Genomic DNA, 15,588 nt, shown 5'->3' on the forward strand with positions numbered 1-15,588 from the left:
CCACATGGTGGCTTGGGGCCCCAATAACAGACAGAAGCCACTTGGCCACTTACAGCCTAGCCTTGGAAGTCAGGAAACCAGAAGGATGGAAATGGATGGAAGAGCCATCAGGTTGGAGGTGAAGTCATCCAGAGTGCTGGCAGGGCCAGAGATGGAAGGGAAACAGCATGAAATTCCAAATCTCTTGAGCCATGTGGATGTCACTAGACAATGGTACTGATGTTACATAGATCTATGTAGAAAAAGGGGAAGAGTTCTACATTATAGGCTACCTCTTGGGCTGAGTCAGGCTGCAAGGGCTCCAGCCATCTCACAGTGTAGCATTTCTTATGCTGCACTGATCCCAGTTCCCCTGTGCCTCCCAAAGTAAGTTTGTCAGCAAACGCCTTGTCAGCAGTTTTCCCTCTGAGTGTCCTTATATTTACTTTTCTGGTTTGTTCCAGATGAGCAGCACAGCTCTGGGCCTCTGGAGAGCTGGCTCTGGTTCTGACTTCTTCACCAATTTGTCACCGCATATGGGGCAGGTTGTTTTTCTGCTGTAACCTTCACATTATGTGAGATGCTGGTAGATGCCTGTGCTTGGCTCGGTAGCATTAAAAGGACACGGAGAACAGGAAGGACCAGAAAATGGGGCCAGTACTGAGGATGATTTGACTGGTGAAGAAATGGCTCAGGGTTGGCAGAAGGTCCTAGAAAGACAGGGTATTAGAAGCTTTGAAAAACTCTTTGGTTCAAGAATTCTTCACCTAGGATCTGTGGGTCTCTGGATTAGCTTTGGGGAGCCTGTCAACTGCCTGGAATTTTTTATGCAAGCTGTCTCCTGTGTGTGCACATGTATTTTTTTAGGGGACAGTTTCTTTCATTTTTTATCACATTCTAAAAAGGTCAAAAATGGCTGAGGACCACTTTAGTCCACCAGCATTCTGTTATGTGATTCTTAACCAGGAGGGATAAGGCCTCCCCAGATGGTATTTGGGAAAGTGTGAGAGCTTTTTTTTGGGGTTGTCACCACGTCTGAGGGACATGATTGACATTTAGTAGGTGGGGGGCAGAGCTTCATGGGTGAGAGACAGAACCGAACAATGAAGATCTAACTGTCCTGCCCAAAATACCAGCATCAGCCCTGTGGGAAAAGCTTGTTAGGAATTGAGACCCTGGGATGAGCCGTGACTATGGGCTCCTCAGTAGCCACAAAGCTGGTCAGTGGCAGAGTTGTTTTTTATTCACAAAGAGTGCCAAGCAAGGGTCCATATATTTTTTTTTTTTTTAGATTTTTTTTTGGTGTGGTCCGTTTTTAAAGTCTTGATTGAATTTGTTACAATATTGCTTCTGCTTTATGGTTTGGTTTTCCGGCCTCAAAGCATGTGGGATCTCAGCTTCCCAGCCAGGGATTGAACCCATACCCCCTGCACTGGAAGGTGATATCTTCACCGCTGGGCCAGCAGGGAAGTCCTGAGTCCACAGTGTTTCACTTCTCCTTGTCAATATGCTAATATCTATGAAAACCAAATAATCAGAAATCTCTGTTTTCTTCCAAAGTCCAGCAATTAAAAAAAAAAAAAAAAACAAAACCTGGGTTCTTGGTTTTCTTTACCATCCAGTAAGGATGGGGGAAAGGAATGGGTAATATTTGGGGAAACTAAAAGCACAAATAAGTGAGCACACCTGCCTGGCAATGCACGGATATGCTTCTCAATCACTGTGAATTGGTGATGCCCAGCCTCAGGCAGGGTAATGACCCCTTGCATTTCAGAGGACCTGTCTTGGAGGTCTCTTTCTCTGAATAAGGAAAGAAGTATTAGGGTACCAGCATGGGGCTCCCCACCTTGCTCCCTGAAAGCAGGTGCCAGGTGCCTTAGCCTCTGTGGAATGAGTTGGGAGGTGGTCTGCGGTATTGGCTAAAAACACAGCCTGAGGGTCACCCAGGGCTTTGCATCCTGGCTCTGCCTCTCGGTTGATGTGTGATCTCAGAAACAACAACTTAATCTGTCTGTACCTCAGTTTCCTGACCTGACAAGTGAGGTTGATCATTGTATCTGTGAAGATGAATTAAGATAATCCATGTAGTGTCTCTCAAAGTCCCCAGCATATGGTGGGGCTCAGTAAATATTAGCTATTATTATCAGCGATTATGAGGACTGTGTCCATTCTGAAAGACAGCTTTGGGTCCAGAGTGTTGGTGCCAAAATTGCTTTCAGAGGGCAAGCTCTGGATTGGTTTCTGGTTTTGCCCCGCTGCCCAGAACCTGAGTCGGTCAACAGTTTGGCTCTGGATCATAACGTTTACGGAGAAGGCAATGGCACCCCCGCTCTAGTATTCTTGCCTGGAAAATCCCATGGACGGAGGTGCCTGGTAGGTTGCAGTCCATGGGGTCGCTAAGAGTCGGACACGACTGAGCGACCTCACTTTTACTTTTCACTTTCATGCATTGGAGAAGGAAATGGCAACCTACTCCAGTGTTCTTGCCTGGAGAATCCCAGGGATGGGGGAGCCTGGTGGGCTGCCGTCTATAGGGTCTCACAGAGTCGGACATGACTGAAGCTATTTAGCAGCAGCAGCAGCAGCATAACATTTATGAAGTGCCTGCCACACACCTGGGTTTGGGTGGAAGACGGATTTTCTTCCTGTGTGTTCATCCCAGCCTCCCTTAACAAGTGGGCACAGAGAGCCTCAGGAAACCTCCATGCAGGCGCCTCTCCTGTCCTGGTTTCTGGACCTGGCAGGGAGTTCAGGTGAATGATGGTGGCTGGGCGAGCCGTGGAAGGGACGCCCAGCAGCGTGGAAGGAGTCCTTGGCCCTCCGAGTCCCCAGACAGCATGGTTTCCTAGAACAGACATCCAGACCAAACAGACGAGGACCATATGCCAGTCCTTCATCCTCCTGAATGGAGGGTGGCTGTGGGCCGGGGTTTATATTTGACACAAGCCCCATCGCCAAGCCTGGAGGAGACAGTCTACCCTCTGACCACACTCACTGCGGCCAAGTCCTCGTGGGGCCAAACCATCATGGTTTGGGTTGACCCCAGCCTTGCCGCTGCTACTCTGGCCGTGCGGTCATAGGTCTGGGCCTTCCAAGCCAGCTGTGGTCTTGGTTTGGAAGAGGCATCCTGAAGGCGAAGGGGAGTCCTGCCTTGGCATTTCCTTTCGCTCCCCACTCTCAGGATGAAGCTGACTTCCTTAATCCTGCCATTTTGAGGCCCACCCTTGGCTGGTTAGACAAAGTAGATAATTGATCATCATCATGATTATAATGATTAAAGACTGATAGTCAGAAGCTTTCCAATACAGTTAACTTACAGCTGGGTGTGTTATGCGTATGCTTGACACAGAAACCCAGCTCAGATGCAAGGCGAACGTCTAGAACAGGAAGTTTCACTTGCTTGGGGTGATTACTCTCTGATGCTAAGAGTTTCACGCCAGCCGTACCCCCAACTGTCTGTGTAACGGAAGCAATCTCCCCTTGTGTGTGTCCTCACTTGGAAAAATGGAGTTAACCCAGATGCAGAAAATGAAACTGAAATCAAGATGTCTCAGCGTATGAAAGGATACAGGAATTTGGAAATAACTCGACTGTAACCTATCCTATCTTGGGAAGCTACAGTATGTGCACACACACACACAAGCCCATGCACGCACATTTCTGAGCACAGTGGCAGATGAGTATTAGTGCCCAGAACAAAGAAAACAGAATTTACTACAATCACCATTATGACCAGTAGCTGGATTGATTCAGACATTCAATGTGCACATCTTTCCGTGTTCACGCTCCGGCCATTGAAATGAGAGTTGGTAGGATGGAAAGGATAAAGTGAATCTAGGCTTCCTGGGGCTTGTGTCGGCATCCCAGGCTCCTTTCAGATCTCTCTGCCAAGACGGGGCCAAGCCAGAGGGTTCCCTGCCCGGGGAGTAACCACGCTACCTTCCTCTCAGCGCGGCAGTGCACTTTGTTTTGACATGTGCCATACCTTCCGTCTCTCACGGCCTTGGGGCCCAAGGAGGGGGTGCTTTGAATGATGTAAAATTCCTCTTCCAGTAGCTGTGCCAAAGCAATTCCCAGCTCTCGACTGACTTCCAGCTCAGGGCATTTCGCTTGCTTTTGGGGGAGGTTGGTTCCTCATCCCGTTCAGGGGTCTCCAGTCTTCACTTATGGGCTTCCCTGGCGGTTTAGTGGGTAAAGAATCCGCCTGCAATGCAGGAGACCCAGGTTCAGTCCCTGGGTGTGGAAGAAGAGAAGGAAACGGAAACCCACTCCAGTATTCTTGCCTGCAAAATCCCATAGATAGAGGAGCCTGGCAGGCTACAGTCCATGGGGGTGCAAAGAGTCAGACACGACTTAGCAACTAAACCACTACGAGTCCTCACTTTCTGGCCTCCAAGAGGGACCAGTTTCAGCAATTCCTTTCTGAGGGAGGTGTCAGCCTTCTCAGGTCTCTATTTCATCCTCCCTCATCCCAGAACCCTCCTTCCCTGTTGACCGCATGTCTCATTTCCACCGGGAAGCCAGGATCCCTTGAAAGCCAAGGAGCTTGTCTTCCTTTAGATACTGGCCAAGGGTTGTCTGTGTCAGTGGGTTTCCGAACCTGGGTTCAGAAAGTTTCAGTAAGAGGAGCTATGCAGAGTGCATGCTCAAAGTCGCTCTGTGACCCCACGGGCTGTAGCCCACCAGGCTCCTCTGTCCACGGGATTCTCCAGGCAAGAATACTGGAGCAGGTTGCCATTTCTGCCCCCAGGTGTGCAGAATGAGGCACTTTTAAGGAACAGGGTAGGAATCCATCTCCCTGCCTCTGCTGTTGCCCTGTATTGAGGCTGTGTGATGCACACCTACCCAGGTATCAGGGGTCTCACAAGTAGTCTCACCAAATACAGCAGAGAGGTGAGTCTTTTTGGTTTTGGGGGGAATGTAGACCATGCTCGCCAGCATCTTTGCTGAGAGTCGTGAACTGTTCTCTGACCTCAGCTCCGTTTCTTACCCTCTCTAGAGCTCAATTTATGTATTTTTGCCTGATGGCTCAGCAGGCAAAGAATCTGCCTGCAATGCAGGAGACAGAGGATACGCGGGTTCGATCCCTGGGTCAGGAAGATCCCCTGGAGGAGGGCACAGCGACCCACTCCAACATCCTTGCCTAGAGAATCCCATGGACAGAGGAGCCTGGCGGGCTGCAGTCCATAGAGTCGCCAAGAGTCGGACACAACTGAAAATGCACACGCGTGCTTCCTAAGACAGGGAGTGGTCAGAGTGGCCACCCTTGGAGATGTGCTAAGAGTGAGCGAGGTGGGTCTGAGGGACGCACATGGAGCCATCGGGGAAATGGGGCCGCGGACACCCGCCCGGCCTGTACTCGTGAGTTCATTTCTCATCCGATCCTTCCAGCCACCCCAAGTCGCTCCTTCCCTCCATCCTTCCACAAGTGTTTTCCTCTCTGTTGGTTTTGGATTCATCTCGCCCCCAGCGAGTTAACCTAAGTGTTTCCAGGCTAATCTCATCCCGCTCCTTCCAGGTCGCCGGCCCCTCGGGGGGCTGGGGAGTAATTGGTTTGTCCTCACCCGTGTTTGTAGCACCTTCCCCCTACACGTCATCTGTGCATTTTAATTAATCTGCCACTTTTTCCTCTCTCTTGCTTCCGGATCATTAATAAAGAGATTAAGCCAAACCAGACTGATCCCCAGCGGAGGCTCCACTGGGACCCCTCTCTCCCAGCTCCCAGCCTTGTCAGGGGTCAGAACACCTTCATGTGGTCCCAGCCGACTCATTTTAAGGCCTTGGGACCTGTGTTCAGAACAAAGCCAATTTGAATTAATTTTGCAATTAAAATAGGGGAACGAACCTAGCCGGTCCTTTTATATAAAGGCCTTAGTTTAATATTTCCACCACATTCCTTTCCCTTTTGTCATTCGGCTTTAAATCTCTCGCCTTCCCACCTCTCTCCTCTTCCACTCGCTGAACAAGATATGAGGATTATCTGGCAGGATGTGGTCTTTGGGGCCCTTGGCATTCGTCAGAGACCAGGTCATCGCTGCAGCAAGTCTCCAGGGAATGAGGTCCTTCTGGCCGCAGCTGGCCAGTGTGCTGGTTCACTCCAGCCAGAAAGCACTCTCATCGCAGACAGATGTGGCTGCCCTGGATGTAATGAAACCTCTTGAATTCGCATATTCAACACTTGGCACATTAAAAAGCATTTCCACCTTTGATCTCACGCCTCCTGTCCAAGGAAAGCCAGAACAGAGCCTCTGGGCCTTCTGTGTAAGTCACACACCGAGTTCCAGCACTGGGACCAAACCCAGGGTCTGAGGTGGTACATTCATGCCCCACGATGCAAAGCATGCGACAGCCACCTGCAAGAGAGACCAGAGGAGACCCAGTTTTGTTTCATTCCCTGGGGAACACTTTGCTAGGGAGTCTGGCAGGAGGAAACAGGAGTGGTGGCCTCAAACCCCTGGAAACTCTGTGGAGAGCTGCCTGGAAGCTGCTTGGAGAGGTGATCAGCTTGCCAGGTTGAGTTGTCCTGACTCCAGGCTTGGAACTTGAGCATCCTCTGGAAGGTATGAGAGCCAGGACAGACAGACAGACAACAGACAGCACAGGGCCTCTGCTGCAGAGCCAGACGGCCATCCCATCTGGGCTCTGCTGCCTGTTGGCTAATTATTAAACGCCCGCATGCCTTGGTTTTTCCCCATCATTAGTACCTACCTCCGAGGGGTTATTACCAAGATGAAAGATGCGGTGTCAGTACCCCACCCGGAGCGTTTTTGTGTTTGGTGTTCCCGACGTCCAGGCTACAGATTCACTCACCACAGCTGCAACAGGTGCACTAGTGGTAAGGAACCCGCCTGCCAATGCAGGAGTTCGTAAGAGACACGGGTTCAGTCCCTGGGTCGGGAAGATCCCTTGCAGGAAGGCATGGCAACCCACTCCAGTATTCTTGCCTGGAAAATCCCATGGACAGAGGAGTCTGGTGAGCTACAGTCTATGGGATCACGAAGAGTCGGACATGACTGAGCAACAGCACGCATACACAGGTGCAAAAAGCAAGGTCTCCAGGTTTGTGACCGGGAGGTGGCGCGCCATGCCAGGGGACTAGTCGTGGAGTGGTGACATGAAACCCAGCAGCGATGGCCACCGTCTGCCGCGTGTGTCCTGACAGACCCGGGTTTCTGTGGCCTCGGACCCTGTACCTCTGTCCTCACCAGCTTCTCTTCCAGTTCAGCTGCTTCTTGCAGACCGCAAGCCCCTCTCTGTGTGTTGTACACCAAGCCAGAAAGGAGGAATCAGAAATTGCTCTCTTTTGAGTATTTTGAGGGATGGTGAAACCTTGTAGGAATGTTGCTCCGGGGACTGGGAAAACACCATATGTGGGAAAGCATTTCTGAGCGAGGAAAATAGCATCTGTGAGTTGGTCGGGATCTTGGAAAAGTCTGAGCGGGGGAAAGGGGCATTGGGGAGAGTGCAGGAAGGGGGCTTGCCTGGGTCTTTAACAGGTCTTTTTCCAATTATAGCCGAGAAGAGCCTGGGGACCCTGGCCTGCTGCAGAGCCAGGCCTGTATTTTCTTTGGGAGAAGAAGGCAGAGTTGATTGGCTTCCAAACCAGGCTTGGCAGAAGCCCAAACAGCATCCCAGGCCAGGAAGCAGTGTCTTGGTAGGTCTTGCCTGCTGTCGATGCTCATTCAGTAAACAGACCTGGAGACTCCATGACAGAGCAGCCCTGGGCCGGACAACAAGGACTGGGGTGTGAGAAGGGTGTGGCCGTGTCATCCAAGAGGTGACATGCAGATGAGGATAACATAGTAGGATCATTGCTTGAACGGGGGTCTCTGTACCCTGCAGTCACCACGCGCAAAGGAGCATAGAAGTCTCTCTGAATCGAAACCTTCACTGATGGGCCTTGCTGGGCATTGTCTTTCCTTCTCCACTCCCCACGCCAGGGAGCTAGACCTCTGGTACCCAGTGTGTGCGCTTGGGGGGCAAGGATGCAGCATCTCTGCTGCCACCGATAATTCAGGTTCACATTGATCCAGCATGTCCAGCGGATCACTCTGTGCCGGGCACGGTGCTGAGAGCTTTCCTAGCAATGTCGTGATCCACCCCGACAGTGACCTTGATCATGCTTGAGCTTTGTGACCTCTGTTGCACTTAAGAACCAAATCTTGAGCTTCCCTAGTAGTCCAGTGGTTAAGAATCTGCCTGCCAATGCAGGGAACACGGGTTCAATCCCTGGTCCGGGAAGATCCCACAAGCTTTGGGGCAGCTAAGCCCATGTACTACAACTACTGAGCCTGTGCCCTAGAGCCCAGGAGCCACAACTGCTGAACCCTTGTGTCCTAGAGCCAGTGCTCCACACCAAGAGAAGGCACTGCAATGAGAAGCTGGAGCATCTTAACAAAGAGTAGCCTCAGCTGACTGCAACTAGGGAAAGCCTGAGCAGTGATGAAAGCCCAGCGTAGCCAAAAATAAATTAATTAAATTAAAATTTAAAATAATTTTTTAAAAAAGAGCCAAATCTCCCCTGTCCATCTCTGCGTCATGTAGCTGTGTGACCCTTACGCAGCTCACTTTACACCACACGGGGTCTCAGCATCCTTAATGGTAAACATGAGATGGTTATCTACTGCCCCTTCCGGCTTCAACATCTGTGTTAGGGTGCCTGTTACTAGCAACATTCTTGGGCTTGCTCTGTGCAAAAAAGCTGAAAGCAGATTATCAAAGTGAAGTCTGCAGGAAGCCTGCTGGGTTTTAATGCAGCCTTGCAAATAATCTAGAAACACTTACCAACCTATAGCTGATTCCAAAGTATCATGACAAGGTTTTTGGACTTGATGGCAAGAGACAGTCTAAACCCAGAAATGGAACTATGCCTTGGACCTATGCCGAGGGGAATTTGGGAGTTTTTATATCATTCATTTTGTTCATCTGTCCTCCCCCCATCTACCTCCACCAATGCTGGCCAGATGTTTCTGCAGAATTTGTGTGTTTGGAACCCGAGGGGGTGGCAGGGTTTGCCTTGGGGCTCCCAGAGGTAGATGGGATGGTAGAAACAATGCAGCCTCCATAAGTCTCTGTAGAAAATCGAAAAGCAATAAATCAACTGCACGTCAGTCTGCTTTGTATGATCTGATCACGGGGTTGGGCAGTTTGCAGTGCTGGTGATGAAATCTTCCTCCCTGACGACTCTGACCTCTCCCCCCAGCCCTGTTGCCAAGGAGAGCAAAGAAGATGGTCTCAGGGGCCTTTCTCATGATCCACAACCCCAGGCCCTCCCAGCCAGGTTGCACTAAAGTCGCAGCTCCTGTCCACAGCCCTGCTCACATCACCCTGCCTCATGGTACCCTGTGGCCTTTGCGCATCTCTCTTGACAAACAATGACTTTCCACTCCTTTATTGTTGTTGTTGTTCAGTCATTAAGTCATGTCCGACTCTTTGTGACCCTATTGACTGCAGCACACCAAGCTTCCCTGTCCTTCATTGTCTCCCGGAGTCTGCTCAAACTCATGTCCATGGAGTCGGTGATGCCATCCAACTATCTCATCCTCTGTCATCCCCTTCTCCTCCTGTCTTCGATCTTTCCCAGCATCAGGGTCTTTTCCAGTGAGTCAGCTCTTTACATCAGGTGGCCAAAGTATTGGAGCTTCAACATCAGTCCTTCCAATGAATATTCAGGGTTGATTTCCTTTAGGACTGACTGGTTTGATCTCCTTGCAGTCCAGAGGACTCTCAAGAGTCTTCTCCAAACTCACTGTTAGGAAGCATCAGTTCTCCAGCGCTCAGCATTCTTTATGATCCACCTCTCACATCTGTACATGACTACTGGAAAAACCATAGCTTTGACTATATGGACCTTTGGCGGCAAAGTGATGTCTCTGCTTTTTAATACACTGTCTGGTTTTGCCCTAGTTTTTCTTCCGAGGAGCAAGCACCTTTTAATTTCATGGCTGCTGTCACTGTCCACAGTGATTTTGGAGCCCAAGAGAATAAGTCTGTCACTGTTTCCATTTTCCCCCCATCTATTATGTTAACACAGTTTCATCAAGACAAACCATCTTAGTTCCTACAGCCAGGGCGTTGCACAGGGGCCCACACCCAGAAAGGGGACCTTGAACTCAAAGTGTAACACTCTGGTTACCATCTTGAAATTCTGCAGAATTTTATCTTTGTGGGGTTTGTAAGTGAAGCCGCATGGAACCGTGGAACATGCGCCTGGGGATTCGGAGCGTGGCTTCTAACATGGTCACACCTCCTGCCACCACTCTGCCTCAGAAATGTTTGCTCTTGGCCCTGCAGCCTCGGGAGCTGGTTCTGCCTTCAGCCACCCTCTGTCCATCTCTGATCCACTCCACCCACTTTGTATTCACTGTGGTGTGGACTCAGGGGAGAGGCGGACACAGACAGGAAGGAGGGGGCCCCTGGCCTTGGAGGACAGAGTCTAGTGAGTAAACCGCGTTGTGCCCAGACGGCTGTGCAAGTGCCACCACGCCGTGGGCATGCAGAGGAGGTTGGGCTGCTGTTAGCAGGGGAGCCTGATGGAAAAGTTAGCTTCTGAACTGGGTGCTGAAGAGTGAGCAACATTTCAGCAGAAGAGGAGGCGATGAGAGTGTGCAAGGGGAAGGGCCACATGGGTTGTAAAGCTTATTTAAGTGGCTGCTGAACAGCGGGCTGGGGGTGGGGCATGGGAGCCCAATCATGATGTGATGAAAAGGAACGCTGGTCTCGGACTGCGGAGACCCCCCCTGCCCCCCACTTCCTGTGTCTCTCCTCTTCTTTAAACTGCAGTTTGGGGTTTCCTCATCTATAAAATGAAGTGAAAAGTGAAAGTGTTATTCGCTCAGTCCTGTCTGACTCTTTGCAACCCCATGGACTGTCGCCACCAGGCTCCTGAGTCCATGGGATTCTCCAGGCAAGAATGCTAGAATAGGCTGCCACACCCTTCTCCAGGGGATCTTCCTGATCCAGGGATCGAACCCCGCTTTCATGCTTTACAGGCAGATTCTTTACCATCTGAGCCACCAGAGAGGCCCATATAAAATAAAGGAGTTGGAGTAAATGCCGTTCTGCTTCTAACACCCTTTGGTTCCATACACAGGCCACTCCCCATAAAGCAGCCCAATCCATCAAGGTTCTTCCTTCCAACTCACCCTTGCAGTGACCTTACCAATGGACTCTTATTCCACCTGGGACCTCCCTCCACTCACCTCACTTGTTCAATTTCTGTATGAGCAGGTAGCCTGCATATTCTTAGTTGATGGAGATGGTGCTTGGGCAGGGGGGGCGGGGGGGGCGGGGTGCGGTTCATAAATTGTTTCTTTTTTTTTCCCCCAATTATTTTTATTAGTTGGAGGCTAATTACTTTACAATATTGTAGTGGTTTTGCCATACATTGACATGAATCAGCCATGGATTTACATGTGTTCCCCATCCTGAACCCCCCGCCCACCTCCCTCCCCATCCCATCCTTCTGGGTCATCCCAGTGCACCAGCCCCAAGCACTTGTCTCATGCATCCAACCTGGACTGACTGGCGATCTGTTTCACACTTGATAATGTACATGTTTCAATGCTATTCTCTCAGATCATCCCACCCTCACCTTCTCCCATAGAGTCCAAAAGTCTGTTCTATACATTAAATTGTTTCTTGATAGCCTCTCCATCCCAAATTATTTCATGGCATCTGTCTTTTTTGGAAGGGAGAAGGCGGTATAATTCTAGTTGCATGGATGCCATATTTTTTGTGTTGTTCAAGTTTCATTCTGTTGGGCCTGCAAGATTGAAGGGGAAAATCACTTTTATCTGGAGTTGGGGTGGGGAGATTAGTTATTCCATGGGAACCATTTTCCCAGGATCATGCCATTCCTGGGGGGCCATCTCTAGGTGGGGTCAGCAAAGCTAGAATCCTTCGCTCAGCCTTGACCTTGAAAGAATCAGTTGTCCAGAGAGTGGTTCCCATGGAAGGAAGATGCTCCCCTTATCAGAGAAACAGGCTGGGAGCCAGGAGGAGGAAGCTGGAGGAAAGTGACAGCAGCGTTGCTGGCCTTTGGGGACACCAGAGCAGCTCTCCAGGCAAAATGGGGAAAGAGGCCACATCTGTGAGTCCTGGGAGCGAGTTAGCTTGGGCGGGCTCAGACGCAGATTCTGAGCCATGGTAAGCAGGACGGATTTTCTCCTCTTTTTTATAATTGGTATTTGTTTTTATTTATTTATTTGGCTGGTCAGGGTTACAGCACACAGGGTCTTCTAGTTATGGCATGCGGAATCTTTAGTTGTGACATGCAAACTTTTAGTTGTGGCATGTGGGATCTAGTTCCCTGCCCAGGGATCGAACCCGGGCCCCCTGCCTCAGGAGTGCAGAATCTTAGCCACTGGACCAGCAGGGAAGTCCCAGGACTGATTTTCTGTGTCTTGTGCCACCTTTGTTTATTTCCCTTCTCTTCTTCCCCTGGGTTTTGTAGTCTTTCTGGAAATACCCAAGGTGAGCCAAGGGAAGGATTTGATTTTCCATGCTTAGAGCTTTAAAGAGGAAACGGCAGAGCCCCGGGGACGGTGAGGCGGCTGCCATGGTGGTGACAGAACGAGCACCCGTGGCGGGTGGGGCGAAGCGCAGGGCGCTGGGGAGGGTCTGAGGGGCGGCCACCCCTCCCGCACCAGAACCCTCTCCTTCCAGGGCTGTGCTCTAGGGAGGGAGTGACCAGCATGAAGGTATGTGGAGATCAGCCCTCTAATTCCACACGGACTCGGCAGAAACCCCAAGTGGAGGCTCCACCATGGCAACAGAACGAAAGCGTTGGTTAAGATGCCACTGAACCAAGGAGACGGCAGAGTTAGAAATAGAACCGTTGAAAGAGGAGCGTTTCATAGTGGGAAACTTAAAACATCAGACAAGAGAAATCGACAGGGACTCTTGCGCTTCGGGGCAAGTGCAGCCCATTCATTTGAGCTGAGACTCCACCTTCTGCAGGCAGTTCTTTGGGGGGTCTGCTGTCTTGGGAAAGGGGCGTCTGGGGATCAGGTGGGCACGTTGGCAAGCATGTCCATCGGAGAGCTCGGCAGAGAACCCTGACACTCAGGCCGTCTCACAGAGTGAGACATTACAGGGGCAGGAGGACTGCTCTGCCGGGCTGGCCAACGATGACCCCTCTCTGATGCTGCAGATTGAGGGCAGCTGGCCCAACCCCAGCCTCAGGGTATTCACTCCTTCCAGAGACCCCAGGGGCCGCAGCGAAGTGGGCAAGAGAACTCTGATTCTTGACACAATTGCAAGGCTGCCGCTGCTGATATTTTTAAATTAGAAACATAGTGTATGCACCTTTAGAATTTTCAGGTTCCGTTTCTTCATGAGATGGAGCGAGATGTGGTCTTTCCAGGCTCAAGGGACACTTAAAGAAACGGCAGGATGTCACGTTCACCCAGCAGAAGGCTGCAGATGGTAGACCTTAGGTGCATAGGTGACAGGTACTGTCCGTCCGAGAAAGATCCAGGCTGCATGCCCAGAGGTGACCTCCTCTGCTGCTTTAGGTCCTCGGGAGAGACCTGACTCTTCCAGGCTGTAGCCCTTCAGTGATTTTCTTTGTCTTTGTGAGACAGGTTATTTTGCCCTCTCTCTCTTACACACAACACACACACACACACCCCTCTTTCCCTCTCACCCAGCCACACTGCTGGAAGAAGGATTGTTGGGGTGAAGGCACTTGGACATCTAGGAGAATAAGAGGGGAAGGGGAGAGGAATAGACAGCCTCTGTCTCTGGCCATCACAGAGGCGTTTTGATGCTCTCCTTGTATGGTGGTACTCAGCTCTGTCCTGCCTCACAGGGATCCCCAGGCTCAGGTATCTGGTCCAGAAATGACACAGATGCAGCCGCCACCACCTGCTATTAACACCCGTGTTTCCTTTTCAGATCTTACAGGTGAACAAGGTGATGTCCATCTTGTTTTATGTGATGTTTCTCGCTTATCTCCGTGGCGTCCAAGGGAACAGCATGGATCAAAGGAGTTTGCCGGAAGACTCACTCAATTCCCTGATTATCAAGCTGATCCAGGCAGATATTTTAAAAAACAAGCTCTCCAAGCAGATGGTGGACGTTAAGGAGAACTTCCAGAGCACCCTGCCCAAAGCGGAGGCCCCGCCCCGAGAGCCCGCCAAGTCGGAATTCCAGCCGGTGACGGCCATGGGCCCCGAACTGCTGCGGCGCCAGAGACGCTACAGCTCGCCCCGGGTCCTGCTGAGTGACAGCACCCCCCTGGAGCCCCCTCCCCTGTACCTCATGGAGGATTACGTGGGCAGCCCCGTGGTGGCCAACAGAACGGCGCGGCGGAAGAGGTACGCGGAGCACAAGAGCCACCGCGGCGAGTACTCCGTGTGTGACAGCGAGAGCCTGTGGGTGACCGACAAGTCGTCGGCCATTGACATCCGGGGACACCAGGTCACGGTGCTGGGGGAGATCAAGACCGGCAACTCCCCCGTCAAACAATATTTCTATGAGACGAGATGTAAGGAGGCCAGGCCTGTCAAGAACGGTTGCAGAGGAATTGATGATAAACACTGGAACTCGCAGTGCAAAACCTCCCAGACCTATGTCCGCGCGCTGACGTCAGAAAACAACAAACTGGTCGGCTGGCGGTGGATACGGATAGACACGTCCTGTGTGTGTGCCTTGTCGAGAAAGATCGGCAGAACATAACTTGGCATCTCTCCCCATATATAAATTATTACTTTAAATTATATGATATGCATGTAGCATATAAATGTTTATATTGTTTTTATATATTATAAGTTGACCTTTATTTATTAAACTTCGGCAACCCTTACAGTATATAAGCTTTTTTCTCAATAAAATCCGTGTGCTTGGCCTCCCTCAGGCCTTCTCCCATCTGTTAAACCTGATTCTGTAACCCGGCTCCCAGGAGCTGCCCTGTAAAGTCTGTGTACACCACTATTTTGCATTCAGTATTGTCAAAGGCCGTGGCTGTCGTTTTAGTAAACTTGTTGAAATCGGCTGATGTCAGAGTTGTGTGTAGACACAGTTCCACACCCCCTTTCCATATACATCATAATTGATTCATTAATTAAAAGAACTGGTACCACTTCCGCTGCAGGGATGCTCAGCAGCTCTTAATTCTGGCGGGCCAGCTTACTGTCCAAGAACCTCCTCGCCTTCCTCTGCTGTCAGTTTTTGCCAATTAGAATTATGATCTACTCCGATGTTATGGTCCCAGAACAATAACAACGAATCTGGCAGTTTTCGTTTTGGAAGTTTCTTTTCAGCACATTTGTTGTTTGGGGGTTTGAGATTGTTACGGGTGGAATTATTATTTTTTTTTCCCCTTGGCTTCAGTTTTTGTTTTGCTCTGTGTAAAAGTGGTTTGCGTCTTCCGAGGCACATAGGAAAATGTTTTTTTTAACTATTTGTAACAGTAATAATTGTAGAGTTACCGAGGAGCAGCAGTGGAACGTGAGTCATCTGCACACAGAAGAGAAATGTGGTCCTGATAGATTCTCCAGGAGTTTCTTCTGCCTCCCCATCCTCTGCTGACTCCTCCTGCAGCCCCACGGGGAACTGATGATAAAGGCTGGTGCTGCAGGAGGGAGTCAGACCTGGGTTCAAATT

At 50.5% G+C, this 15,588-nt stretch overlaps 1 protein-coding gene and 1 non-coding gene across 7 annotated transcripts in view; one reads left to right on the plus strand and one right to left on the minus strand.

The window, feature by feature from the left end:
- NTF3 (neurotrophin 3) overlaps positions 1 to 14,975 on the plus strand; it is a 73,784-nt gene extending 58,809 nt beyond the window's left edge. For 5 of the 6 annotated variants that reach the window (XM_061124067.1, XM_061124071.1, XM_061124070.1 and 2 more), the window contains exon 2: positions 13,879 to 14,975. In XM_061124067.1, the coding sequence (XP_060980050.1) occupies positions 13,879 to 14,661 (783 nt within the window). In that variant the 3' untranslated portion in view covers positions 14,662 to 14,975. Of the gene's footprint in view, positions 1 to 7,497; positions 7,634 to 13,878 lie in introns of those variants that run through there. The other variant, XM_061124072.1, reaches the window with a different exon arrangement.
- On the minus strand, positions 12,286 to 12,358 carry TRNAR-CCU (transfer RNA arginine (anticodon CCU)). The gene has a single exon. It is a non-coding gene; the product is annotated as a tRNA-Arg (tRNA).
- Positions 14,976 to 15,588: the final 613 nt, after the last annotated feature.

This window comes from Dama dama, chromosome 22 (genome assembly GCF_033118175.1).
Source record: "Dama dama isolate Ldn47 chromosome 22, ASM3311817v1, whole genome shotgun sequence".
In the NCBI taxonomy this organism is placed as follows: Eukaryota; Metazoa; Chordata; class Mammalia; order Artiodactyla; family Cervidae; genus Dama; species Dama dama.